Source organism: Amblyomma americanum, chromosome 9, assembly GCF_052857255.1.
Source record: "Amblyomma americanum isolate KBUSLIRL-KWMA chromosome 9, ASM5285725v1, whole genome shotgun sequence".
Lineage (NCBI taxonomy): Eukaryota > Metazoa > Arthropoda > Arachnida > Ixodida > Ixodidae > Amblyomma > Amblyomma americanum.
Genome location: NC_135505.1, coordinates 59,680,169 through 59,708,073, shown reverse-complemented (window position 1 = coordinate 59,708,073; position 27,905 = coordinate 59,680,169). Strand labels below are relative to the sequence as shown.

Here is a 27,905-nt window from a genome sequence, read left to right as displayed (position 1 = left end):
GAGCACTCCAATTGTTCTCCTCTATGCATGTATGTACATTTACCCGAATCATGTTTCGGTTACAGTTGCATCTTTTTGAATGTTTGCGTGTTTTTATAATTACTTTTGTAACCTGATTCAATTTTATCAGCTGTTGTTCGTACACATTAATTTTCGGCAAGTTTGTAACAGGAGGCCCCTGGGCAGCCATTGGCTTTGGGAGCTCCTTCCGTATTTAACAAATATGTGTGTGTACCGTTTGTTCGTTTAAATGAACTGATTCTGATTCTGAAAGAGTGAATGCACTGATTGCTGTAGTACATTTAAACAAAAATCTGCGAATGCGCTTTGAACACAACTGTGTGTATAGCTCCTTGAAGTATTGACAACAAAGATGTTACACGCTCGGAAAGCAAGCATATCTTTCACACGCCTTCAATTCTTCCACGGTCTCGCGTAGTTCTTCGTAGTACGCAAACTAACCAGCCCACTTACTTCGTTTCCAATGTCCTCGTTGCCAACCGTCGGGTTGCGTGCTGTGCCTTGCTTGGGCGGGCGCTAAGTGGCGCTGCCGTTGTCGCGGTGTCTAGGGAGCGCCTAGGGAAAGCGGCGCAGTCACGCCCCTCCCTAGGCGAAGCTGACGTGAGCGGCCCGCTCCCGTGGCAACTAATCCGCTGCGATCAGTAGGGCCGGCGCGGGCCAGCCGGACAGGCTGGTATAAAAGCGCGCCGAGCAGCGCACGTGGCCCAAGCCCGGGTTCCACCAGCACCGGAGACCAGCAGAACCCCAGAGGTAAGCACACAGCTGTGCGCACCCCAGGCGAAGCCCACGCATCGACTTGTGCTGCCATGGCAGGGAGACTGTTCACTCGAGTCGCCTTCGCCCATTGTGCTGTGTCTGACATTCCGTAATGGTTCCAAAAAGCTGGCCCGTATATTTGAAGAATCAGGCATGACGTGTTCCCCCTTTTAAGCAAGGCGCAAATATTCTCTCTTCCTGCCAGCACAGACAAGAGCGTTAGTTTCACTTCCCGCTCACTGCGTCTACACATGAAGAACTATTAACGCTTTAAAAGATCCGTGCTACGCATTGCCATCCGGCTAAAATCTGGTTACGCGAGAAATGTGTGCAATTCCTCGCTACAAATACACTCTTAGCAGACTTGTGCTGGTTCGCTGGCAATCTCAAAGAACGTTTAAAGGCTCGAAATCTAGATGTAGTCTACTTTAAAAAAATTACGTCACGAAGATGAACAGCGGTTTCTTCCAGCTTTTCCATTTGCAGGCCGTGAGTAGTGTGTTCAAATATTGCCCTCACTTGTCGTCTTTGCACTATTTTTTTATCGCTTACATGGGTTTCTGACTCCTTTGAAGGCGCGCACTGCGTGACTGGATCCAAGAGCACGTGCAGCAACAATGACTGACCTGTATAGGCGATCTAAAGCATGAAGTACAAATAGCTGTTGACCTTACAGCATTGCGAGTGTAATGCTTTACTGGGTAACGACCGCAATATTATTATCAAGACGACATTTCTGCGCTTCTCTCCGAGCGGGTGGAAATTACATTTGAATTCTGTTAAGTACGCAAGAAGTAGATTTAGTGCCCGTGCATCCACTATCCTTACAGCGATGCCTGAATGGTGCCGTACGCATTAAAGGCTCACGGATTCGTATTGTCGCCATGCCATTTAGATGGCACCACAGGTTCACCATCTGGCCAATGTGGCTGAACCGTTACCGTACTGGCCAATGGGAGTGTTCCGTCAGCGCACACGGGACGCATGTAATGGCTGTGAGTTGCCCTTCTATGTCAGAGGAGCACGTATCTTGGCCAGGTGTCGCCATCGGTCCTTCACCAGCGGTGAGAAGAACAACTTTGGGACTATTGCTTTTCCTGGCAGCATAGTTCGTTGTTTGACAAATGCACCTCGTGAAGAGTTTAACCAAAATAACGTGGTTCTCATTATAAACTTCGAGTCCGGACCGCGATAAGGAGCTCCCTCTTTGGAGGGACCTTCGCATGATCGTAGCCATTTTGCCCCTATGGGAATTGTTGATGCGTTATATGATTTCACAAACCGCCTAAATGTTCTTAATCGCCCGGGCAGCCGTTTGCAGACGATCCTCTCCGCACACCAGTGGCTTCGACATAAGCTTTGTTTGTCTCTACGTATCTTTGCGCGGTGAAGAAAGGACATCAGAAAAGCGTGAATATCACACCTGACAGTGTTCGAAGGAGTCTGGTGCGCGGCTGGCGTATTGAAAGACGGAATTACCGGCGAATGGACACCTCTGTGCGGAGCGAAGCGGGATGCAGTACACGCGCTTAAGATCAGGCTACGCAAGATGAGAAACTTACTGATGCAGCATGCATCCGGGCCTTGGTAACCCGTTACTGCAGTGCTGAGCCGGACACAGTTACGGCCGCGAGTACAGTGACACCGGCGCTTGAGGCGTGCGGAGCTCTCGGCTTTCAAACGCAGCCGCACGCGTCACGTACGCGGGAAAGGGAAGGCCGCGCGTGGCTGTGCCTAGAATTGCGGCCGTAGGCGGAGAGAAGAAAATGCGCGCCAAAGATGTCGCATAAGAGCGATGATTTTACGCATATTCCCGCACACACCTGTTATGTTCCTTATCAGCGAAAGGCACGAAATTCAAGGCCTGTCTACCGGAGACAGTGTTGTAGTACAAACTCCATTACCGACAAAACCATGCAATAATGTGGAGTGAGCATTATCTGCAGCAGATTTAATCTGCGACCTAGTACTTCGACTTCACGATGTAGTTTTTTTCATAAACTAATATATATTATATTATCCTATAGTACTCACGCCAATTTGTCTATGGCGTGAGGTGTTGTAGCAGCAGGTACTGTTGCGCCGTTAATCTCAAACTATTACTAACTACTAATACCGCTAACTACATTAGCCAGAAATTCTCAACGAGAAGGTCATCAGTCCGTTATTGCTTCCTCTTTCGTGCCAACGTTGCTGTGTTCCCCCTGGCGTTGTGTTAGTGGCGAATAATCTCCGCGTAATTCTTCACTGCAGACAGCCTCGTAGTGCAACGTGTAGCTGGGAGGCCTTCAATGCTCTCGTTGTGCACATTTGTGAACCGGCCACACGCGGCACATTCGAGGGCGCGAATAATATGGACTCACCAATGGTTCCTACAGAGAAGTAGCAACTTTGAACTAACGTTACACACATGACATTGATTTTTTTTCAGGAGTACAAACTCTTCTGGCCAGTCTAAAACTGGCGCTTGAATAATTGCGATAGTTTGGAAAGGTCTCGTACTAACGTACCCCGGACGATATGGCCTTGCCGTGCGAAAATATTTCTGGCATAACTCCATATGTTACTCTGCGGCGTTTATAAAAAAATTAGCATACCTTACTATGCAAGTGTGAATCCGTTCATGCAAATGTATTGATGTTTGGAGAGATCTGCATAATTCCTTCTCTGTCGTAAATTTACATTCAGGCGCACTTTAAGTGCAAATGTTTTCCTCTTTCCTCTTCTAATTGACCTTGACGAATTTCCTTAACTTCATTACAGAGATTATTAATCTATTATTAAAATACCTACAATTATCATGTCTTAGAATGCTCCGCAAGCACCTGCAGAAAGCACAAAACTACGAAACTTTAATTCCGAAAAGAGTGCCGTAATCATCCGAGGCTACCAGTGAACGATTGTAAAAGACATTACTGCAAGCGAATGCCGCTGCATCTTTGAATCGAAACCATCGCTGGAATTGCTCCAACTATAGAGAAGCTTATCAACTTAAATTATACCACCTTGTTTTCTCAAGATAAGAATGGGGTTATCTCAATCGCATCTCCCTTGCTGCATGCTCTTCCGAGCTCATGTGCCGAGTTTCCTGGTCATCCGCATCTTCCTCGGCCTCTTGCTTTGAATCTCAAATATATCCCGACGATCTGATCTACCAGCGCCTGCAATTTGGGAACCAAGCGCACGCTCATTGACCAGGTTAAATGGGAAGGAAGCACTTGGGCATTGGTGACTGGATACGCCGGACTTGTTTTCTTGGACACTCAAATTGGATTCTTATTACCTGTCAAATGTTAAGGTTTACTCCGGACAATTACGGTTCGGTCCACTGTTAGAGGGAACATGCGATCGCGTGGCCTCCGCACTTCACGAATCCCTGCTGCTTAGTTGCGGCGAGAATTGGCTGCACCCGGAACATGCGCGGAAAGACCAGCCGCCTTGTGCCAACAGCTCCCACACGGTCACGGCGGCAGCACTCCACGAAGCGCGGAGGCCACGCAATCGCATGTTCCCTTTAACAGTGGACCATACCGTAGATGATTTTTCATAAGCATTGAGGTCGAGGAGTTTGGTTCTTGCTAAACAGTAGGACTAAGCAGCGCTGACGAACAGGACGGAAGAGGAGACGTGTGTCTGTGCGTTTGTCTCCAGACGCACGTGACAGGCAGATGTGTCTGTCTCCTCTTCCGTCCCGTCCGTCAGTGCTGTTTCGTCGTACTGTTCAGCATGAACCAACCAGCCCGACTCAGCCCTCTCGTCAGTTCCATTCTGGGCTATACTGTGTAAATCGCTATGCATCGCCATCGTGAAAAATCTATTGAAATTGAAGGTAACTATCAATCTCTTCATTATGAAACTTGGGACTTAGCTGATACTACAGCAGCCTTATTGCACGTCTTAGAAGCCAGCCCCTCGAGCTCGTTATTTTTTTACGAAGGCTGTGCGTTTAATATAGTTACGCAGATATCCACGCCGAGTGTTCGCTAGCACCGAGGATAAGGCGCACCCTGGGTTGCAGCAAATTCGCTCCTCACCAGAAAAGGGCGCTGGCCACAATAAGCGTTGAACAACTGCTATAGCTTGTTTTAATGAAACTAAGGAAAAGCCGGGCTCTTCACGGGCAAGAGAATGACTACAGTGTTAGCGCAATAATTATATTAGTAGCATAGGCAGAAGCAAGTAAGAAGGAACAAGTTAGGAGAAGTAAGCAGAAAAATGTGAAGATGAAGAGGAATACACCAGACTATGTGTGGCTCAGGTAGGCACAAGAGTAACATTTTTCTCCTAGTGATGGTAGCATAGCGTACTGATGGGTTAGCTACGCCACGAACTGCAACGTGAGGTAAAATCTGAATGATTCCGGTGAGCACACCGTGCACACAAGGTGGAAAGATAACTAAAGAATCACAGAAAATACATCACAGTGAACCCAGCGAGTAAGTGCTTCTATTTCCGCGAGTTTTGAACTGCGAACCTTATATTACAGCAGCATGTAACACAATTTACATTGCATTCACTGTGTAATGGCAGCAGCATCTACGCCGTTTGCTGAAGGTGCCCTGCCAAGGGACGTAGTACCGTACGATAACCGATAACAGTTGCGATAATTTGTGCTATTATTCATTGAGTATGGCCGAAGTTGTGTCGTTTCCAAACTCTTCTGGAGCTTCCATAAAGGTTGGAGTCAGGGTGAGCACTCTTTTGGCGTTTGTGGTGAAAGTAGCTGAAGCTCATCCACGGGCTTTCAGCGAGCGGTAAAACACATTTAAGCGCTTGTTAGGAATCGCAACAGAGTAGCCAATTCACACACGCACACATTTCAGTGACGATAGCTTTATTTTTCTGTCTAGTTCGGAGATTTCATAAGTTTCTATACATTCGACTTGTCGTAAAAACTTCAAAAAGTTCGGAACTGAACAAAAGCTGCAAGAATCGTGTTTTGGGGGCCGAAATCCTCTTACCGAAAACGTTTGCTATAGATGAGCGAAACAGTTTACACTCGCAGTCTCAGGAGGATATAACCGATTTTTACTTTGCACGAAAAATCTATGCACTTGTCCTCAATCTCGTTCTAAATTGCACAGATCTGAGATGAACATTTTGCTGAGAGTGGCGATTTCAGCGTCGGGTCTGTAGCTGGACAACATGCATTGCTCAACCAGCAGCTGAGCGAGCGTCGAAACCTCGCTTGAAAACGGCCAGGCTGTACACAGACTCGTCGACTCAAGAATGCAATTTCGATTACCTCAGCGCCTTCCCTGTCCCCAAAGGCGTCCTGCTGGTATCTTGGTCTACGTTTGGGTTGATGGCATCGGCATCTCGTTAATATATTTGATGTATACACAATGTATAGGTTGAAAAGCAACACATCAGAGAAATACTTGCGTTCTACATAACCGTGTTACTTTGAGGATGTGGGCTTAATGCAGTAAGTTTGCCTTCTAAACTAGGCTCCATTCGAAGACCCAGTTTGGGTCAGAGCAAAATGACGCCGATCGATTTTTGCTGATCCTGCAAAGATACTTTGCTAGACTGTACATTTTAGCGGCGTGGAAATTTTTGTTGGTGACAGAAACACATTGAACTGCTCGGTCAGCTTATTTAACCGGTCTCAAAAGGACTCGAATACAATGACCAGTGATAGAATTGCAATCTTTCATAATGGTACGCAGCTTTTCTTAGATGTGACAAAATCAACTTGCTTTGCTTGCACGGTATTAGTAGAGTGGTTCGAAACATTTACGATGACTCCATCCTCAGGATAAAAAAATCTGTAAATATTGTTTACCGAGATGTTAACGAGGAACACCACCTCCGTCGCAGAAGCGTGCGGTGGTGCTCCTTGAGAGAGCGTCCCGATAGGAAGCGCCTGGTGAACGCGGGTTTCGGCTGCAGCGCGTCCCGCTTTGTTGTCAACCATGGATCTCGTGTCTCGCCACAAGGAGCAGTGGGCTTATCTTGGTGTGGCCGCACGGCGCCTTCTCGACGGCAACATGTGGTTGGGAGAAAGGACACGCGGCCTCGGCGCCGATGACCGTGGCCGAGAGAGGACAGGGCGGCAGTAAACAGAGTGCGCGTGGCGGCGGCACTGAACCAGGCGCATTGAGAGTTCAGTTGCGCTTACTGCAGGCGCGTACAACCTTTTGGGGTCCGTTTGGCACGACAGTTGCATCGACGGTTTGGTGAGTCGGATTGGGTCGCACGCCAGGCTACTGAATAAGAGGCAGATGGTAAAGAGCAACCTTTTAGCTCCGCTGATTTGCCCCGGGTGAGCCAAGAGAGTCAGCGAAACAGCAAAAAAAGAAAATATGTACAAATACACCAAAAATTTGTACCTAAACATTCGCGCTTATTTTTGTTGATGAATTATACATCGCCCATTTCTAAGCCAGCCTCTGGGCCTGGCAGAGCGACTGCTACTGACAGGCCCCGGTACCGGAGTGCATCTTTTTTGAGCTGTTTGCGAGACCAAACCGAGGGAGGCATTGAGGTTTATTAGAAGAGTGTTCTAGCTAGCAACTTTACACTGTGTAGCGAACCCCAATTTCTGCAAAAATAAACTACAGGTAGGTTTTATTTTGTTGGCGTGTCAATGCGCACGCATGGATCCTAAATAGTGTTTGCCCTTTAACTATAAAATAAACTGCAACCCCTTACAGTTATTGATCAAACTGAGCGCTGTCCAAATTGAGTTCGCAAGTTTTAAAGATACTATAAATTTTAGTGGAAAGCAGGTGCAAGTAACATTCTACTGAACTTTGCGCAAAGAAAACTACCGCAATGAGACAAGAAATATCATACAAATGAACTAAATATTTTTTAGCCGTGTACGTCGGCAATAAGTTATATGGAGTTCGTTTCGCCTAGCTCGCTTCTCATTGGACGGATTCCGCATGCGGAGCGGCAGCGACATCAGGTGCACGGAACTGCAACCCGTAAGCTCTGGTAGAGTTCTCTTTGCTATGCACTTGCGTAGGGCGGTCCTCGTTTGGTTTGTCCAGATATCGTAGGCCGTCCGAAGGGAAATTCTTAGCGAAACGAAAGTGTTTCCAGCGGTTCATTTTTCCGGGACTGAGTCGATGTAGTATGAATGGCATCTCTTGAAGAACTTTGGACGAAGTTGTTCTAAAATCTCTTTTCTTTTTATTTCCGGCCTGCTCTCTCGAATTGCTCTTCACTGCAGTCATACATTTGATCCCGCATTTTTGCAATCTGTACACCTGTATCAAACAAAGTGAAAGCAGTTTATGATATGGAGCTTAAACGTCGCTTTTCTGAAAGAAATGGCCGCGAATTACTGATCATTCGTGGGGCCTGTCAACACGATGCCCACAGTGGGTTCTCGAACTCAACGACAGCATTATCGGGTTGGTAAAGCTGCAAATGGGCCTAGTTGGTTCATATTTAACTTCTTTACTGCGCTACCCATGGCAACGAACAACAATGGACGCAAAAACCACACGCACAAGAACCACGGAGTCATGAGTACCGCACTAACGAACTAAAATACTGTCGGGTTGACCTGAGAGCTCATTTTCCGCAGCCTTCTCTTCTTTTCTGAACAGCTTTGTCCAGCACGAAGGGCCGGCTTCTCCTCCCCGTTTTGGCGGTGGAACTAGATGCCAAGAGATTCTAGTGCGATGCCAAGCGGAAAATAAGGCGGAAATGGCGAGAAAGGCCATACGAACGACTGAGTTTTTTTTTTACGTCATACTACGCTATCTTTTCGACTAAACAAGGCAAGATGCAATCAGATTCACGATAAAACAGGCTCACTTGTAGCAAAAAAAAAAATAGCAAGCAGCTACACGACTGATACAAAAACAAGAACTCTGTGTGTTTGAGTTAAGATCGTCAACGTTTCTTATTCCCACGCGACCAGATACTAAAGATGGCCTTTAGCCTTAAAGAGGGCCTTTTTCCCTGAATGAAACAGGGAGCGTGCTGACTCGCTAAGGTCTTGTTTTTCCGGCGACGCAATAAAATCCCCCTGTGACCGCGCGTATCGACTTGTTTCTCGCTCTCATGTAGTAGTTAGTGATAATCTCAGTTTAGCGCCTGATATAATTTGTTTAGGTTATGTGATGCTGACTGCTAGCATTGTGATGATGGGAGGAATGGTTTATGGTTCAATGTCCCGAAGCTATTCGGGCTATGAAGGACCAACTATTCGGGCTATGAAGGCCGGGATCCAACCCGCGTCCTTCGGGTCCGCAGCCAAGCGCCATAACCATTGAGCCACAGCGGAGGCGTCGATGAGAGGACTCGCCTATATGTTGAATGTGAGGACTAATCTAGCCTCGAAACTTTACACCACTACCATTAGGGGGAAGTGCCGTTGAGTTCAGTGTCGCAAGGCCACCTTTCGATTTACTGCGCACGCACATGTTATGCTGTCTTAAGGAGCGGACCAATTATTCACCGTATTCACAGCGTCGGCGTGTTAGTATCTTAGGCACAACCATTATGCACTTAGTAAACTTGGTCGCATACCATTAGGAACATTTTCTACTCTTTAGTTCGATGACACACAGTGCTGTCTCTTTACAGTGCTTAGAAAATGTAAGTGGGGTGGGCTGAACTGCGCGTGCATATCACGTTTCCTGCAGGTTTGGTTTGTTGTGGTTTAACGTGCACTGACTTCGCACATAATCTGTCTTACTGTATCGGACAAAAAAATGAGCTTTTTTGGGGATGTCTTTTTGTGGTGTCAGAAAAACATAAATGTTCACTCCACACAGTTCGTGACGGCTTTTCATCAGAGCCCATGCCAGGATCATCTACAGGTTTTGCTGCTTGTGCGTCTATTTATCCGTTTAAGGAGTTACGTACACAGCTGGGAACGCCGTGTAATCGATGGTTTATTATGAGAACGTGCTAATAATAATAATAATAATAATAATAATTGGTTTTTTTGGGGAAAGGAAATGGCGCAGTATCTGTCCCGTATATCGCTGGACACCAGAACCGCGCCGTAAGGGAAGGGATAAAGGAGGGAGTGAAATAAAGGAAGAGAGAGGTCCCGTAGTGGAGGGCTTCGGAATAATTTCGACCACCTGGGGATCTTTAACGTTTCCTGACATCGCACAGCACACGAGCGCCTTAGCGTTTTTGCTCCATAAAAACGCAGCCGCCGCGGTCGGGTTCGAACCCGGGAACTCCGGATCAGTAGTCGAGTGCCCTAACCACTGAGCCACCGCAGCGGGTGAGAACGTGCTGCATGCAGTGTTTTCAAAATTTATTTATGTTTCAACTTGCAGAGCAGAACATTTGCAAAAACCTGTTTTCTTATTATTCGTGCTCACAGCCAATTTTGCATCATTCATGTCGCAAATAGGTTGTATTTTTCATGCCACAAAGCGAACGAAATAAATATTATTTCTCAAGACAGTGAGCTCAGGAGCTGGGCCTCCGTCTATGTCATGGACACAAGTTTTATTCAACAGTAATATACCATTCTTGGCCTGAATTTCTAGCCTGAGAAGCTTCTTCGAAACAACAAAATGGTCCCGCCACCCTCTGGTGTTCATTTCATAAATTCAGGTTTTTGGATGCTATAGAAGCCCCCCGCAGCCAGTAGTGGATCCACGTGAGCTATCCGCGTGCCAGCTTAAGGCAGCCAGACCCGACAAGTGAGGCGCATGTTTTCGTAGACAGTCTGGAAGAAATGGGTCCGGCGCCCTTGAGGGTGCAAGGACGCGCACCACAGGAGGCCGAGCCAAGGGCGGCCGCAGACGCCGCTCCCGGCCATCGACAAGTGCCGTACGTGGTTTCCCCCGTCCACGCTGGGGGACAAGCGTAGTAGGAGTTGTTGCTGACGGAAAGTGAAGTGCATTATTTTCCAGCCTTCGCAGGCAGCACTGCACTGCGGCACTTCAAAGCATTGAGATCGGTAATAGAGGCAGGAATGAGAAGGGACAGCGTGTTAAGGTCCTGGCGGTTGAGAGAAGGAGAGGTGCAATGAAGACATAGGGGTGAGGAGATTCAGCAAGAATTATTTTGCAGTGTCATTCGATGCGAAGATATTGTTCAGTACTGCCGCGCATGTTGGTCAAAAGGCCGAGGGCAGACATGAAGAAGTCTGCTTTTTCTTTTCTGGTTTCAGTTGCTTTTTCATTTTTTCAGAAATTCAAGTATAAGACGCAAAATTATACAAATACATCACTCCTAGTGCTTGAGTGCGTTTGTATACGCAATGCACCCTGGCCACTCCCCCGCCGTGGGTATGTGCCATTAATTCTGAGGACGTCATTATCATTATCATCTTGGCACCCGGCTGAAAGAAATCTATCTCAGCTCGTCAGTGGTTGGACTAGTCTTGTCCATGTGAAGGGCTTATTCTGCAATAAATGTGAGGTCACTGCTTGACGCACCGCTGCGTTCCACCCAAGCCCCAAAGACATTGTGGAATGCTTTCGCCGTCAACTTAAGGCCAGCCTATAGGTATACTCGGCTTCTGTTTGCTTGCTATGTCTGATGCCCCCTGTGTGCTTTGCACAAGCCTACGAGCCTCAAAGCTTTATCGTAACACCGAACGGGCGAGACACGGCACTCCTTTCCCGCCATCAGGAGAAAGAAATAATAAACGAAAGAATGACAAGGAAACCAAAGAAAGCATAAAATGGACGCAGCTATCTTATCGTGGCAGCAGCGCGGAAGGACTCCTGTGTCTGCGTCGGAGAGCTAAAAATAAGGGTATATTTGTGTCCGCCCGCTCTAGCTTGGTCCGTATTTAGTCCACAGTACCTGATAGCGAAATAAATAATAAATCTGTGTCCCATTCATACAACCAGCGGAACACTTCGAAGAGGTCCAATAGTTTTCATTAAGGGATGGACAAGGCACGGCTTCCTTCAAATCCCTCGTGGCTACAGTTGTGATAAGGAACTTCGCTGTGCGGACAAGTCGCGGAAAACTTCCAAGCCGGGCGAGACTACGCATCACAACCGGGTAGGCCTGGTTAGCATCAGTGTGGCGGTTTTTCATAATTTCGAGCATGTTTGCAAATCTTGTTTCCCTCCCGATAAATCCCCAACGCAGTTTGCGATGTACGCTATATACAACTTATGAACGCGAGTACAAGTTTTTTTAGAAGACCCGACATAAATGCAGAAGAATTTGCGTCGTATCTGCGTAAAAAACTTGCAGCATGGATAATTGATAAACTTTCAGCATTGGTAATTATCACTTAGTACCAAATAGCTTTTATCGCTGCTGCTCAACTAGTCTCATATAGCGTCTAATATTATATGCAAAATTCATGCAGCAATGTTGAAGCTAGAAGGACGCGGTTCTCAAACACTGCGATATCTGACAACATTCTCGACATAAATCTGTAAAGCGACATTTGACATGGCCAGAAAATAGTTCTTAGAAGTACTATGTGAATAGTATGCAATACAATGAGAAAAATATGGCGGGAGAGAAATGCGGTGCGTCGCACAGAGGCGACTACAGCAGAAGAATACGATAAAGTTTTCGCCGCCGATGAAAGCATATTTATACGATTCCCACCAAGTATCATTCAATCCTAGGCTCATTCCATGTTACTGCCGCTAACTGTGCGAATTTACTGCCAAGGCGTTATGTAATGTCCATTGTGGTAATGTAGGAATTTTGCATTCCAGAGACGTGCTAGCGGAGACGTATACCGGCTTTGCCTACAGGAGTTGCGCATGCGCAGTGGCAAGCTGGCGCCGAGTAGGACAACTGTGTATGCGCAGCCCCTCTATGTAAAACCGGTCAACGTCTCCGCTAGCACGTCTCCGGGATCCTGAATCTCCCTAATGTGATGAGGACCATAGCCCTAATTGTAGCGGGTATGGTGAAACGTTAGGGTTGCGGGTTCGATGCACGACCTCTGCAGTCGCGTTTTGATGTGAGCAAAATAATAGTAATTGGTTTTTTGGGGAAAGCAAATGGCGCAGTATCTGTCTCATATATCGTTGGACACCTGAACCGCGCCGTATGGGAAGGGATAAAGGAGGGAGTGAAAGAAGAAAGAAAGAAAGAAAGAAAGGAAGAAAGAAAGAAAGAAAGAAAGAAAGGAAGAAAGAAAGAAAGGAAGAAAGGAAGAAAGAAAGAAAGAAAGAAAGAAAGAAAGAAAGAAAGAAAGAAAGAAAGAAAGAAAGAAAGAAAGAAAGAAAGAAGGAAAGAAAGAGGTGTCCGTAGTGGAGGGCCCCGGATTAATTTCGACCACCTGGGGATCTTTAACGTGCACTGACATCGAGCAAAATTGGAAAACTCAGATTTCGGAGCCGCTAAACAGCTCGATGCAATTAAAAATTGTTTAGGGCTGTCATGCGCTGCTGTGATTATTTGACATGATATTATTTTGAGTCTCCCAACTCGTGGACACTTTCGCGCTGCTGTTCTCAAAAGTGTGGCTGACAAAGAAGGGAATATATGGCGGCAACGACATCGGAATTTATTGGAGGGACGCCATAAACGCCACCCCCAGCCCTCCTCCCCGCCCTCGAGAGAGCACTGAGCTGATGAACACAAGGCCAGAGCGCGTCCTTGCGACAAAGGACGCTAATGAGTGGGCCCCTGAAGTGCTTCATGAAGCGAGCCCTGCCGAATGTCCGGCGTCATATATTGCCACTTGATTCGTACGGCACGACATTGCTGTGGGGGCTCACGTACTGCTGAGAAACCGACTAACAAAAGAGCTATGCGTGAGCGTTCAGAGGCTGAATGGCTTACTTGGCCGCATGAAAAAACAAAACAAAAACGATTCAAAGCGCAAGTGAAATAAGTGGAGAGTAGGAGGCTATGTACCTGGTGTGCTCCTTTTACTTGTCCGTCCGTGTTTTTTTTTCTTTTTGCTCCAATGCCACTGTGTAGAGACAGGCAATTTTCTCACGCGCAGTGCGCTCTCGAAGGGTAGTTAATGTGGAGACAGCAGTTGTGCAAAGATATTTCCACTTAAGCACAAAGTAGCACAGCCAGGTATGAGTACAGGTGCACTCCTGTGGCGGAGAACATGATGATGCTGGTGATGAAATGTTTTTGCGAGAAGAGACAGGGAGTGCCAGAATTATAATGATATTCAGTCATCTCGTCCGCGAGAGCAGGTGTAAGCATGGAAAGCATTTGAGCGGAAGAGTAGCACATTCTAGGACAGCTGATAATGAGTGTTTCTTCGCTCAGAAACAATGGAAGACAAATTCTCATATCTGAACCGCTCGCTTGTTCGCACTCAAATTTTGAAAAGTGGTGTCATTTAGAGTAAATTTTTGTGTACTGCTACGTTTGATTAGGAATTTGCCTCAATCAGTGAGAATTTATTGAAAGTTCGCATTGTATGCGGCGATGCCGACACAATAAATGTAACGGCTACATAAGAGCTAGCCATGTAGCTGCAGCTGTTGGCGGCGGCAGAATGACAAAAGCAGACGAACGCGAGAATCGAAACGAAGAGCGCTCCCAAGCCATTCGGTGGCGAAAGAGATGGCGCTACTGGTACAGCTGTTGCGAAGGTTTAGTTTGCTTTGGTATTGGGGGGAAGGAAATGGTGCAGTATCTGTCTCATATATCGTTGGACACCTGAACCGCGCCGTAAGGGAAGGGATGAAGGAGGGACTGAGAGAAGAACAGAACTAAGAGGTACCGTAGTGGAGGGCTCCGGAATAATTTCGACCACCTAGGGATCTTTAAAGTGCACTGACATCGCACAGCACACGGGCGCCTTAGCGTTTCGCCTTCATCTAAACGCAGCCGCCGGGTTCGGGTTCCAACGCGCCCTAACCACTGATTCACTGCGGCCTGCTCGCTGTTGTGAAGCCGTCGTTTTTGATCAGACATCATCGTATGCGATCCAGACTTTCGATTAATTCTCACCGATTCAGTCAAGCTTCCGATCCAAACCTTATTTTAAACTGAATTTACCCGCTCATTCCACCTTTGTGCGAATTTTGAGACCGAACAAGTGAGCTGCTAACCCGATATAATTTATTCTCTATTTTCTCTCGGATGCGGACCGCTCAGTAGAGGATGGCGGCCAGCCTCGGGTCTCGGAGCCTCCACTACCAGCCACGTGCCTTTTCTTCTCCTTTCGTAGCGAGCGAGAACTGGCTCGACTAGTTTCGCCGCTTTCGGTACGTGCCGACCCACGTTACCAGTACCGGCCTTCGAAGAAGAGGCTTTCACAAACACTCACTAGCCGAACTAACGGATGTAATATGATAAAGACAAACTCTGAACAGCAGCACGAGAAGTACCAGTTATGTGGAGTAGCACAATCGGACGAGTGGTCCAAGGCAGCAGGAATCGAGGCTCATCTGTTTGCGCCGTGGCCAGTTCACATCTCCTGTTCGGGCCTGGAGATTTCTTTCTAGTAAGTACCATTGGGACGGGAAGTGTAGGAATATTTCGGATAAGTTCACCCTCATGTTATGCATCACGTTCTCTCTTGTTTGCCTTCATGTACATGTACGTATAATGTTAGCCCTAATTTGCTGAAAATGGGCACCTAAACCATTTCATGCTTAAGGTATGATTACTATTCAACCCAAGGCATATAAGGGCGATAGTGGCTCGGAAATGGCGCGCACGCGGTTACTCGCACGGAGACAATGTGGCGGGCTGTAGAATGAATGGAATACAAGGAACTCACAGGCAATAAGAGCCACAATTTATTCCAAGAGCAGCGGGAGTAAACACGCCCGAGCTCCCTAAGTGCAAAGCGGCGGAGACTGTGGTGGTTCCCACCGTCCGACGGCGTTGACGAGTGCGGCGAGCGGCCCTTTCAGTCTGGGCATTGGGAGGGAAGACCCGGGTGAGTCATCGTACCCTGAACGCTTCATTGGGCTGGAGAGGCCTGGGCGCTGCCGGCGAGTTCATTTCCACCCCCGTACAATTTGCACGAACCTCATCAAACATTCCGATTGCGAACAAATGAAGCGTGGTGCTGGTAATGGTTTTATTCAGAGAGAAACAAAAACTCGAAGAGAAAAATGTCTTCTGGCCACGGAAGCTGCTGTCTCTTAAGCGCCTGATCTGCAGCCGACGGATAATAAGGGGCAGGGAAGGAGAGAGGGAGCTGAGAGAAAGATATAGGGAAGGAAGAAAAAAGAAATGAGAGGGTCTGCAGCTGCATACCACAATTCACAACACTAACATTTGCATAAACAAAACAAAATGACAAACAGCACACGCACGCGTGTCTTAGCTCGTGTTGTTTCGCACGGCCCGCGAGCGCTCGCTGTAAAACTCTGTACTCTGAGGAACAGATCAAACGCAAAAGAGCCATGATATAACGGCAGGAGCTAGGAGAAAAAATTATACTTCAGGAGGGCTGGCCACTAGTTCCTTTAAATTGCGTATCAGGTTTGGAACGAGCAGTAGTTGCAAGTGTTGGTACATTGTGTTCTTGTCTTCTTTCTCCAGAAGCAAACAACTTTGTGTTCGTGTTTAGGCAGGAAATTTTCCTGCTCCTTCTGAGTGAATGCTTACGGTTCACGTGTACCTGCCGCGCGCATGTTGTGACCACCAAATGACAGCACAAACTTTGGACTAAATGCAGTGTCGACGCTGCAGCGGAGATACGTGCAAGCTGATCTCACTCGGATTATATTGTGGGAAGGTTTGTTTGGATTATTAATTAGGCTAGTGTATAGTGCGATCGTTTTACGCCGGCTTAAAAATGGAACCGCTGGCGTTCCAACTGTGATACAGTGGGGAAATATATAAATAATTTTCATTTATGCTCACAGAACTTCATGTTGTGATTCAATGATTGATTGGTGTTCAATTTAGAAGATTTATTAACTTGCGCATCGTCGTCTTCATCAAACTACATCTGCGACGCGAACAGATCAGATCATTTTAGCCTCGATCTGAGCTTAACCTGTGTCCAATATCGTCGCCAGACATGCCCACTACCCAGCAAAGCAAAACCATGAGTCAAGCAGGCTAAACGCATGCTTTCGCACGTCTGCTCGGCTTAGCTACGTTGAAACGCACCACTATTTTTCCCTCACAGGTACATCGTGCTAAATGTTTTCTTCGATGCTCTGCGTTTCGGTCACTCACCGCATCACTTTTTCTTCGACTGATAGCTCGTTCAGAGAACGTGTGGGCGTCTAACACTGAGCTTAGCGTAGAATTCGTGTGGACTATACCGCATATGTCACTTACAGATGCTGAACTGAAGTGAAGTGTAATCGTACATTTCACAAGCTTCAGACACTCATACTCTGACATGAAAATTAGTACTGTTCTGTAGCAGCGTGTCTTGCGTTCGACCTGCATGGAGTTTTCATGCAGTTTAGTGAAGTTTAATCGTACATTTCAGCAGTTTTCGACGCTCATACTCTGACATGAAAATCAGTACTGTTCTGCAGTACCGTGTCTTGCGTTCGACATGCGTGCAGTTTAGATTGGACGCTTGTGGCTTGAAGCGGTGCAGGCGCGAAGAAATATCTATGACACTGGAAGCAAACAAACGATATTAAATACGAAATCGTAGTTTGGCGCGCCAAATCTTTCAGTTTCGCTTTTAACAGCATCGACAGTAGCAATGCTGGTATGTACCCGGCATGAAATAGTAGGGATGTGGGTAAACAGTTTTCGTTCATTGTTTGGTGCACAAATGACGTTGAGTTAATGCAGGACACGCATCTGGAACAAGGCAGCAATTTACACTCAATTGCAGAACTGCAGACTCATCCGTGAACAGAGCGATGTTGGATGGCACGAAGGATGGGCCTGCTTCGGGGTAGATCATTGGGCAGGTGGTGCTCAGCGAAGGGCAACGGATGCATGAGTAATGAAAACAGATTAGGTAATAGCATCGACATCAATTGCAGAGCTTGTGAAGTTTATACATGGTCATCTGCTGCGCTAGAGGTAAAGAACTAAACCTGACACACGATTAAAGGTATCAACGCAGATAGCCGTGAACCGCATTGCAGTGAAGACAAAGCCTGTGAGCGCTCACCTGCGATTGAAGTTTGAATGCAGGATGGGCAGAAAATTCACGCATGTGATAACGACGAATGGAGATTCTGGCGCAAATATTAAAAGAGACGGCGCACTGAGGTACCAAGATACAAGCTCGGAGACACAAACGAAAAGCCTTGCTGAGACGATTCGCGTGACACGTCCAGCAAACTACAGCCCGAACAACGTAACTACTTATCGACGACATACGTCCGTCTCAGATTTCTCTCCCCCGTCCGCTGACTGCGCAGTTCTCGGGAGTTTCAAAGACTCTATGGCGCCGCGTACAGAGCCAGCCCCATTCTCATCTCCAGTGCCGATCTCTACGAAGCCGATTTTCTTCGTCAGACCGCATTCACCACTGCACAGCCTAGCATCTTTACTCTGCCGGAGGCTCAAACGGGCTGCGAATGCGCGACTAGCGAAACTAGGGCAGTTGACTAGTGTAAGGGTGCGGGCTAGGTGATAATCCATGATTAAAATTATATAGAGCGCTACTTAAAACAGACAAGCACATAGACCAGAGCAGACACACGAGCGCTTACTTCCAACTTAGGTTTATTGACAGGAGCAGTTACTTCTGTGCTTAAACAAGAAAAAAAAACAAAAGAGACGAGACATACGGCCTTAATCTACTATATCCCGCAATGTCTGGTCAGAGTGCCTATAAACCAGAGACCAGCTCGAAAGATCTGGTTCGCACGCCCTTTCGATGCCGGGATCTTCTTCGTCTTCGTCTTGAACGAGCGGATGAAAGAACACAATTATTGAATCCATGAAATGGCACCGGAAATCTGGTGCTGCATCATCGTCGGCAAACGTACGGAAGCCGAAACGTCATTAACATGTTTTAACAACTACATTTTTGGTCGGTGTTATTCCTTTCTTTTTGACATATGAATCTACTAACCGAACCGACGAGATTTCGTCGAACCTTAGATTTCGCTTTGTAGCTCACACTCAAAAAACTTCTCTTTGTGAGACTGGCCGTGGCAAGGCCTGCGATCAATCACTGAGGCAAACAAGAAGGAAGCCCAATCAAGATGGCCGTGAGAGAACCAAATCAGATGCCGCACTAACGGAAGAGCAGATTATAGACTCCCCCACAAGCTCGTGGTTTGTGACAGAGAAAAGCTGCCATGGGGAAGTACGTTAGCACTGGCAAGGCGTCACCTGTTTGCTCCTGCTTGCTAATGCAGAAGACTATTGGGACATGCATCACTTTATCGGTCTGTATTTTGCGTGTCATAATGTTGCGTATCGTTCATAAAGAAGAGACGCCTCATGCTTTCGCGTGACATCGTTAAAGGAGGTGCAGATGCGAAACGGACGAGATGGACGCACTGAACAAAACTGCCACGCGCTGTGCTTCCCACCTGCAGAAGCAGTTCGCTGGCTCCGTCAATCCGACCTCCTTAACACAGCAGGCCAGCATCGACGGTGACCGCTAATGCTGAATCCTGTGTTGCTTACTGCCATCTCTCCAGTGTTTCTCTCCTCTAAAGCGCTGGCTTGGAACTGAAATGTAACATATAAATGGAATTTGCTGAGATATTGGATGGAGTATTTGCCTTTTGCGGTGGGAATGTACCCAAAATCTCTATCGTCTGCAGCAATGTGGGAACAAGAAAACGCAAGCTCCCGCAACTGCAGCAGCGTCATATCTCACCCGGAATAACGCGGGACCAGCACATATCGGTTCATGTTTTCTTCGTTTGTCACTTCACACACCACAAGAGATGGCGCTGCTGTACCAGTTGCTTTCTTGTTCGGTATTGCTGCTTTTGTTGCAGACTTCTGTTGATCCTAACTAAAACGGTCAGGTAGCCCACCCAAACGTAACAGCGAGCAAACCCCGGCACCAATAGTCTATTATGAGAAAACAATTGCACTGAAAACAAATAGTTATGCCCTGAGAAGGATGGCAGGTAGGGCGCTAAACGATGCAGCAGTCTGTAGTTTGCCTGGGCCGAAAGTGGTCTAACACTAGGCATGGAACCGTTCGATCTCAACTCGTCTCCGGAACAACGACTTTCCGCTGATGCTAAAGCGGGATTATTAGCATGGATATGGCCCCGAAGAGAGAGCGCCGCAAGGTTCCGCCAGCCGATTTTGCGTCAGGCAGCGCCCTCTGTTTTCCCGCGAGGTAAGTGTCTTGTTCGAGCAAACGCGGGGCCCACGGCGGGCCCCATTCACGTCGGCTTACGCTTTCCGCTCTTGCAGATGGCAACTTTTCCCCGCCGCCCCTGGGTGTCGCAGCCTACGATTATGATGATGACGACGATGGTGCTGCTGGTGGGGGCAGCCGCTGTGGCCGCCGACTCCTCGGGGAGCGAAACCGGTGCTCCACGCCGGTGCGGTCGTGTGCTCCGCGAGTTCATGGAGTTTCTGTGCGACGGCGCCATCTATGACCCCTACGAGTCCAGCGTGCCCAAAAGAGCTATGCTAGGTAGGTCACAACAACGAACCTTAAACCGAGCGCAATCACTGGTGACGAGTTTCGTATTATAGGTACTTTTAGCATAGCGCGTACCGCTACTGGTTCGCGCGTGCCTTGTGCAGCCACTGCGCATGTGCAGATCGGCCTAAGTACGTTAGATGCCAACATGTTCGCGTTAACATACATCATGTTAACCAGCCGCGTCGGAACCAATCAGCGCATGCGCAGTGCGGGATGTAGTAGGCGGTGAGCGGTAGCGGTGCGTGCTGTGCTAAAGGATCTATTGTTTGGGCTGGTTCGGTATCTAGGCTAGCCAAAATGCTCAGAGAGAGAGTGCAACTGAAACATAAGTAACATCATAAACCAGCTTCAATCCAGTACAGGAATAAGGTCGTTGGCATCAATATCAAGAGAGTCCTGCCTCGTTGGTTTCGCCTAATTATGAAGAGTTTTCATTATTTGCTACGTGCTGTCGCAGGCAGTGCCCTCCCTTTTACTGGCATGACGCTGTCGGTTCCTTGCTCTCTTCCTGTACGTCCGTTTTTTCGACCGCCGCTTTGGATAATGGAAAGTCAAATGAACCAAGAAGCAAATTTTCTGACAAAAAAAAAGTCATTTCAAGACACGACAGGCGGTAAGCGCGGTGAACCGTTCCGTTGGTTCAGTGCATTCGTGTTCTGCTGGATCTGCAAGGCGTACAGAGAGAAAAAGGGAAGTGGCAGTTTACTGTAAGCAAAGTGGGGGTGAAAAGAGAAGGCATCCTGCTCTTTTTCCGAAAGGTTCAAAATGCAACACATATTCAGCAAGTGCTGGGATACTGGGGGAAAAGGGAACGTGCAAATGTACGAAAGTCTGAGACAGTAGGCAACCAGGATTCTTGTTTAATTTTGCATAAAATCTGGAATTTGGTAGCGTGAAATAAATTTTCGTACGAAGCAAGATCTTTTGATTTAATCTCAGGCCTGAAATAGTAACAGCACCAATACAAAACAATAACGTCAAAGGAGGAAAAAAGAAGGCGAAGTGTAAAGGTGTTAACCCGTGTTCTGAGCATATTGGTGTATTGTTTGTAAAAATTTGGCGCTCCTTTTTCACGCTTTATGAGAGAACTCAATGCTCGTTCTCCTTTTCGGAGAATGTTGTTTTGTGCGGAATAATCTTTGCTGTTGTTTTTCATCAGTATGCGTACGCACCAGTGTTATGCGGTCAGAAGTTACAAAGGCATTATCAGGTTTTTCCTGCCAACATCGGTAGTTAATGTATAAGTAATTATTGCCATATGGACGTGTTCAGAGCTCTGGTTGCAGGTGGAAATGCTGTCGCGATAAGAAACAGTAAGCGGGTTTCAGTTAAGTTCACGCGCTTTCAGATAAAAGCGCAAATGGCAGATCATTTTTCGCCGCGCGAAAAGCAAATACCCCAAGAATAAAAACTTAAAAAAGCAAGAGGCCGTAGTAAAAAGCCGCCTTTTTCTCTACGAAATAAATGGAGGAATGTTTTGCCAAATTTTCTCGTTTAAATTTTGTCTGTTTATTTTCGCTGACTACTTCCAGGTATTTAACCACGCTGTCAAGATTCATGGTAAATAACGACTGATCAAGCCGGTGAATAGCTGCAGGAGGTAACCTCACTCCCTCCTTGGAAGTGTAAGCGCCAAAAACAATTGGCAATACTTGTAAAGCGAAATCTTTACTGGCCTAGTCAAGCAAAGATCGTCGGCGCCGCAATTTGGCCTTCAAGTGGAGGAGGGGTGGAGCTGTGGCAGCCACGGGACATAAGTGTAACTGGAGCAATTGGCCACCGGCGTTCATCGGGTTCATAGACGTTGGCAGCGTTGACGACCATTGATTGTAAGGAAAGCAAAGGCGCAAGACTAGTTATCTGGGTCAGTGGACACCTCAGTGGCGCTTTGAGCTGCGTAGCGGTGCTGACAGAGGCAAGTGCGGTGCATGCGTTGGCGTTGATAGCGTTGTGGTAGAAAATAAACGCGGCACTGGATCAACAAGCCTCTTGTGTTTATAGGGTTCATTAGCGTTGGCAATATTACTGATCGTTGATCTTAAGGAAAGGCGCTAACTGTGTCCCTGGGTCAGTGCGCACCTCAATCGCACTTTCAGGTACGTGGTGGCAGCATCCACCTGAAAAAAAAGCGAGCTGTCGCACGTTTCGTGTTCAGAAATGCTAAACTCACAACCATTTTTCAACGAATTTTGTAGTAACAAAATGCTGACACGAAGCCCCCCGCGTGTCTCAATGGCGCAGGCCAGCGCTTCTTCCCGCTCGTGGCGCCAGCCTCGGAGCGCTCTGGTGGAGACAAGTCAGCGGCGGCCGGGCTAGGCTTCGTGCGGCCCGAGACAGCGAACCAGCTGCTGGGAAAACGCAACTCTCCGCAGAGGGGCATTGTGTTCGAGTGTTGCTACAAGGCGTGCACCATCGCTGAGGCACAGAGCTACTGCCCTTCGTAGGAAGCAGAATGGTTGCGGGGAAGAGGCGGCCGCGTGTATACCGTGGACTCGCAAGGCGAAAGAGCTCCATGCTTTGAAGATATGCGAAACGGAATGAGGGACGCCGGTGAAGAGCTTTGTGCGCGCGAAGGGCGGCATAAAAAGAAGCCTCTAAGCGGGGCTGACACTCTCTTCACATGTGGTCTCTTGACAACTTGGTGTTGACGGCGTCCACGCCACTAGCGACCCTAGTGAAACGTTCCATATGACGGCTCCCATATGGCCCATGTTTTCTCTATCACTGATATGGAAAGTGCATGGCCGTATGAATTATTTATGGGCTATGCGGATGCCGAATTCGGGAATGTCACACCAACTCTGTATAACATTAAGCACATCAAATGAGAATTAAGTAGGAAGGATGCGAAAAAAAATTGTTAACTGTAATGGGAGACTGAAAGGAAACGCCTGGAAATTCTTATATATAAGATTTCGAATTCTTGCGTTTTTTTATGGGCCGCTTATATGGCACGTTTCAGTGGGCAAACACATTTCGTAAACTCGTGAAATCGTCTGACAGCTGAGCAGCTGAGCCTTTTGTTTAATTTTGAAGTTTTGAGATGTTGTCGGTATCTACTGTTGGCGTCGGCTACTGTTCTCTTTGATACAATTACTGAGCAGGAAAAATGGATAAAGGTAAAAGAAAACCTTATCAGAACGTCTAAAGAAAAGACATGGCTCCAGTCAGTCCATTGGAAAAACCAAGCTTCGGCATTCCACCTGTCCGTCGCAAGAAAAGCAGACATTTCTGGAAAACAAAGATATGCTTACTATATCTGGTTCCGAGGGCAGTGCACATACTAACAGGAAACGATAACTAAACTTACTTTGCGTGCAGGCCACATAGACAATACACACGAAAACACAGCTACAAAACCAGTTTATGCTCTACGGAGTGCATATAGAGGTATTCAGAGCACACTTATTTTATGCGTTCCGGACTACATGGGAACTCATAAGCATGTAAATGAACGAACAAATTAACCCGTGGTAGAAAGACCTAATATTGTTCCAAAAACATCTGACTCTTGCAGGCAGTCTACCTTAAGGCCGTATTGCGCGCTGTTGCTAAGCAGTTGTTGGCCAAGGCCACATGTTTTCTCTGTGACAGTAAGTGTCTGTCTAATGTGATCATATTGTAGATGACTCTTCGCCTACACGTTGCTTGTGAAAGTGAAAGACTAGGTGCTCAATGTTCTTTTCGGACTCTCCGCAGGAACGCGACGCACTGCCTGCTTCGTTCAGAGTCACTTGGTGTTCAATGAATGAGAGCTTCTCTCAAAATAACTAAAAGAAATATAGTACACGAAGCAACGTAAACCTCGATGAAAGAATTAATTACTCAATACCACTGCTCATTACAAGGTTAAAGATGAAGTGTGAGCAGATTTGTCGGAAAGATGTGAAGCTTCCCTTTGCAGAGCGTGGCTGCGCTCTTGTAGATGGTAATGAGTAATTATTTCCTTAACTGGAAGGTAGTCCATCTTTGGGGACTCCGTTTATTATAGTGAACAAAGGTCACTTCAGCGGAGAAGGCGTGAGCATATAAAAAACTAGCCACCCGGTTGGCACTGCGTCATGCCATATTCAGCGACATCTGTTTGCGACGGTGAGTGCACAGTTCGCCTCGCCACGTAATGGCGGCATCGGTTTACTGTGGCACAAACGCTGCAAACATTAGTTTCGGTCACTTCGCAGACTGAGGAGAAGGGGGAGTACAACCAGGGAGATGTTTATTTTTTCGGTGTCCTCAATAGCAACCCTGGCTACCACAGCCCCCAAGAGTGGTTATGGCCCACTGGCTTCCCTTTGTGTCGAGGTGCTGATAAGAGCTCGGCTACCCCTTGGTTTATTTTGCACAGATTTCTCGACGCCTTATGCGGGATGAGTGAGTTTCGAAGCTCGCTACAAGCGAGGGGTGGTGGGGAGGAGCGGGGAAGGGGTCTGTTTATCTGCGGACGACCTAAACCGTCAAACCACAGTGCGACATGCAAACAGTTAACGATAAAAAAAACTAGACGGATTGGCCCTCAGCGTCCCTTTCAGTCACCCGACGTTTAGCAATGGCGGGTGCAGCTCAAGCTACAGGTCAAGCTCAGTGCGCGGCGCCACCAATCGCAGAGAAAGCATGGCGTCCTCTTCCTGCAACACGGTTCCCGTGGCGGTGTGCGCCCTGCTGCTGCTGTGCGCCGCCACGCTGGCCTCTTCGTCATCGCTTGAGAAGCGGGACCGTTTATGCGGCGGTCGCCTGGTGGAGACCCTGGCGTTCCTGTGCGGCCGTGGGATCTTCGACCCCAACCAGAAAAGGCACCTCGGCCGTCCTGCACCGCCAGTCCGTGAGTATACTGTGCCGGCGATGCCAAGTGGCGTTGTTTAAGGTCCTAGTTTCATAGAGCAAAAACTTTTGGCCCGCTTTCGCATTTGGTACGATGAGCGATCATCTCTAGCTGCTGCGCGAAATGGTTAAGAAAATTGCGATGTCATGCATGATGGCCACTGCCACTAAACTCATTTCCCCTGCTACGCCAGAGAACTGTCTGAGCAATCACAAACACACACAGTAGTCTATCAATGATTGACCAAATTCGTGGTTGCGAAGAAGTACACACGGCAGCATTTTTCGGGTTGGCGCCCCAGTTTCGCAATCGATTGGACAAGTGGACCTTTGCCTGAGAGTGGATACAAATGTATAGTAGCCGTGCACTCGGGCGGGATACGTTTAACGCGGGAGTGTTGAAAGCGAGAGGTTGCTCGGGAAAGAAAACATGGGCCTCGCAAGCCCCACCGGCAGCTATGTTTGAAACAGCCATCGCTTAACCACAGCGCCAGGAGCGGTTCGAGGACTCTTTGCGATCCATGAATGCAACGTAGAGAACGACCAGTTCCGCATATATGGGCCGGCGCTTACTCAGCGCTTACTCAGGAGGTTAACGCTCATGTGGCGGTGAAGAAAAGAACATTGTCTGTGTCTGCGAAGTTATACGCGAAGTGCAGCCCACAGGCTGAACGCTATCGTGTCATAGCCTTAAGGAAGGGCTTTAATGGCAACTAATGTTTTTTGCATACGAGCATAGCTTTTCATCTTTCGGTTGGGGAAAGGGACATGAATACGAGATGACGGTGACCATGGCGACGGCGTCGCGAAGCTGGGGGAATCACGCTAACACACCTAGCTCTGTGAAATATTAACAGGACGTTTATCCTTGTGGAAATACGAATGTAAGCACCTGGAGTGATGCGAAATGCTGATTCTAATGAAATTGTTTAGCAACTCGGGGTAGGAGTATGCTCTATCTGCTGCACTTGTCGCCTCACTCGCATTAGCGCCAAGAATGAGCTCTAGTAAATGCCTTGCCAAGAAGAATAGGGGTTTAGGGGTCGAGATATTGGGGCATGAGGACAATACCGACGACGAATTCGGGCTTTTGGCTGCCGTGCCATGTACGTCTATCAGTGTAAAATACAAGAAGCCCTTTGTCGGGCTTTTTTTGAGGCAACTGTGGGCGAAATTATGGCGCTGCAGTGTTGAAGGCAGGAGGAACCCACTAGCTTCAGCACGATAATTCGGTTCTCGAAGACAAGTACAGAGCAGCAGGGCGCGAGAAAGGCCAACTATATATTAACTGACGCCAGCGGTGCAGATATGTCTGATAAAAAGCTGGCAACCCTAAAGCAGACGCATGAAAGGAAGCCGATCTTAGGAACCCTGATAGAGAACAGAGGGAGATGAAAAGGCACTGGGTTCAGCGAGAAAATGTGCCGGTTTGTTACTCTGCACTGGAGGAAGGGATGGGGTAGTTATGACTTTCGTTAAGAATGGAGATCGTCTGGCAAAGCTTTAACTCATCGCGCAGGCACGGCGCTCTTAAATAGGCTCTGAAATGGGCGCTAAGAAAGTTGCGGCATGCCTCGACTTTTAAAGCACACCGCTTCACGATTGTTGCCCAGCCACAATTTATTTAATGCGCTTTGTAGAAGCTAGGTTATATATAGTCAGAATTTCAGTTTGAGCGTGTTCACGGCTCTCCCTCTCCTTTCATAACTTTTTGTTCGCCGGAAGGTCGGCGGTCCTCCGCCGGACCCACCTCCGGGAGCAGAGCTTCCTGACTGCCCGGTGCTACGCGGCTTATTGGCCGAGCCATGGTAGCTGCTTGTCATTTGAAACTTACCGATAGCCACCTCTCAATTTGTATACAGCTGGTGCAAGCGGCGGAGGAGGGTGCGAGCATAAAAATGTTGCTCGGAAGGGTTCGCCAACTTTCGCGTCTGATTGTGGGTTTTCTGCTGCGGCAGTAGTGGATTATATGGCTCAGGTGTTCATGACAGCACAACGCAGTCATTAAGCGAGTTGATATGTTCTCCACGGAAAGTGCTTAAGAGCTCCTTTAAAAACGGAATAAGGCACGAGAGGCTGTAAGAGCGGAGGACGGGGGTCGTTGCAGCCACTGTCCGCGATTGATCTCCTTTAGCGGGTGGAGATGAAGATGGGGCAGATAAAAGATGCAGTGGACTAAGATGTGGGCTAGGTCTGGCGGAAGGCTAGGGTCTGACTGGAAGCCGTCCTGGCAGAGTTCAGTGGAATTCTTTGGCGGCCAGGTGGCGGTGAGCTCAAAGGCGAGGCTAATGCCATTACTCACGCGTTTTTCGTAGTGGCCCCCTGGGTGTCCCTCCTGGACGGCGGAAGTCCCAAACTCGGCTTCCTGGACGCCAAGACGGCACTGCAGCTACTTCGGCCATCTGCCCGCTTTGGTCGCCAGACGCGCGGCATCGTCGAGGAATGCTGCCACAAGAGCTGCACCCCTTCCGAGCTCTACTCCTACTGCGCCCGGGACACGTCCGGTGGTGATGAGTGAAGGGTGCATAAACAGAGAGCCCTCCGTCCAAGGCCTCCCGAATCTCACTGCGTTTTGCGTGTGGCGCCATGCCGCATAGCACACGTGCGATGCTATCGTGCACCGCTCCTCGCCGTAATGCCACAATCGCCTCTGAAAAGCGTCGCAACGAGAGCTAGGACGTGTCAACCTTTTTTGAGAAACGTAGCCATTTGCTTCCCGAAGAGCGTCGGAATTTGTACTTCAGCGCAAGTTGCAATCCTACGTGATAATGCCTTCCAATCTATTAGTTCGGAATGCTGATTGTAAATTAGGCCTCAATACCTACGTGATTTCATTTGTTTATCTCACTTATTGTGGGTGTCCCATATGTATAAAATTCAGTATTAAAAACTGTCAAGTTACACT

General features: G+C 47.8%; 1 protein-coding gene across 3 annotated transcripts; it reads left to right on the top strand.

Moving 5' to 3' along the window:
* Positions 1-625: 625 nt before the first annotated feature.
* On the top strand, positions 626-27,905 carry LOC144104375 (insulin-like). 3 transcript variants are annotated; one of them, XR_013308516.1, is made up of 4 exons: positions 626-771; positions 19,945-20,170; positions 22,424-25,001; positions 27,316-27,905. XR_013308516.1 is itself a non-coding variant. In XM_077637334.1 (3 exons), the coding sequence occupies exons 2-3, from the start codon at positions 24,794-24,796 to the stop codon at positions 27,516-27,518; spliced, it is 411 nt and encodes a 136-aa protein (XP_077493460.1). In that variant the 5' UTR covers positions 632-771; positions 24,787-24,793; the 3' UTR covers positions 27,519-27,905. The 3 variants fall into 3 exon arrangements, 2 of the variants coding, with proteins under 2 accessions (XP_077493460.1, XP_077493461.1); XM_077637334.1 differs by lacking the exon at positions 19,945-20,170 and having other exon boundaries at positions 632-771; positions 24,787-25,001; XM_077637335.1 differs by lacking the exons at positions 626-771; positions 19,945-20,170 and adding an exon at positions 11,585-11,727 and having other exon boundaries at positions 24,787-25,001.

Bases quoted from the DNA above. Each gene is read 5' to 3' on its own strand.
- LOC144104375 (XM_077637334.1), top strand. From the start codon at position 24,794: ATGGCGTCCTCTTCCTGCAACACGGTTCCCGTGGCGGTGTGCGCCCTG. The intron at 25,002-27,315 runs GTGAGTATACTG...CGTTTTTCGTAG, and splicing joins CCGTCCTGCACCGCCAGTCC to TGGCCCCCTGGGTGTCCCTC.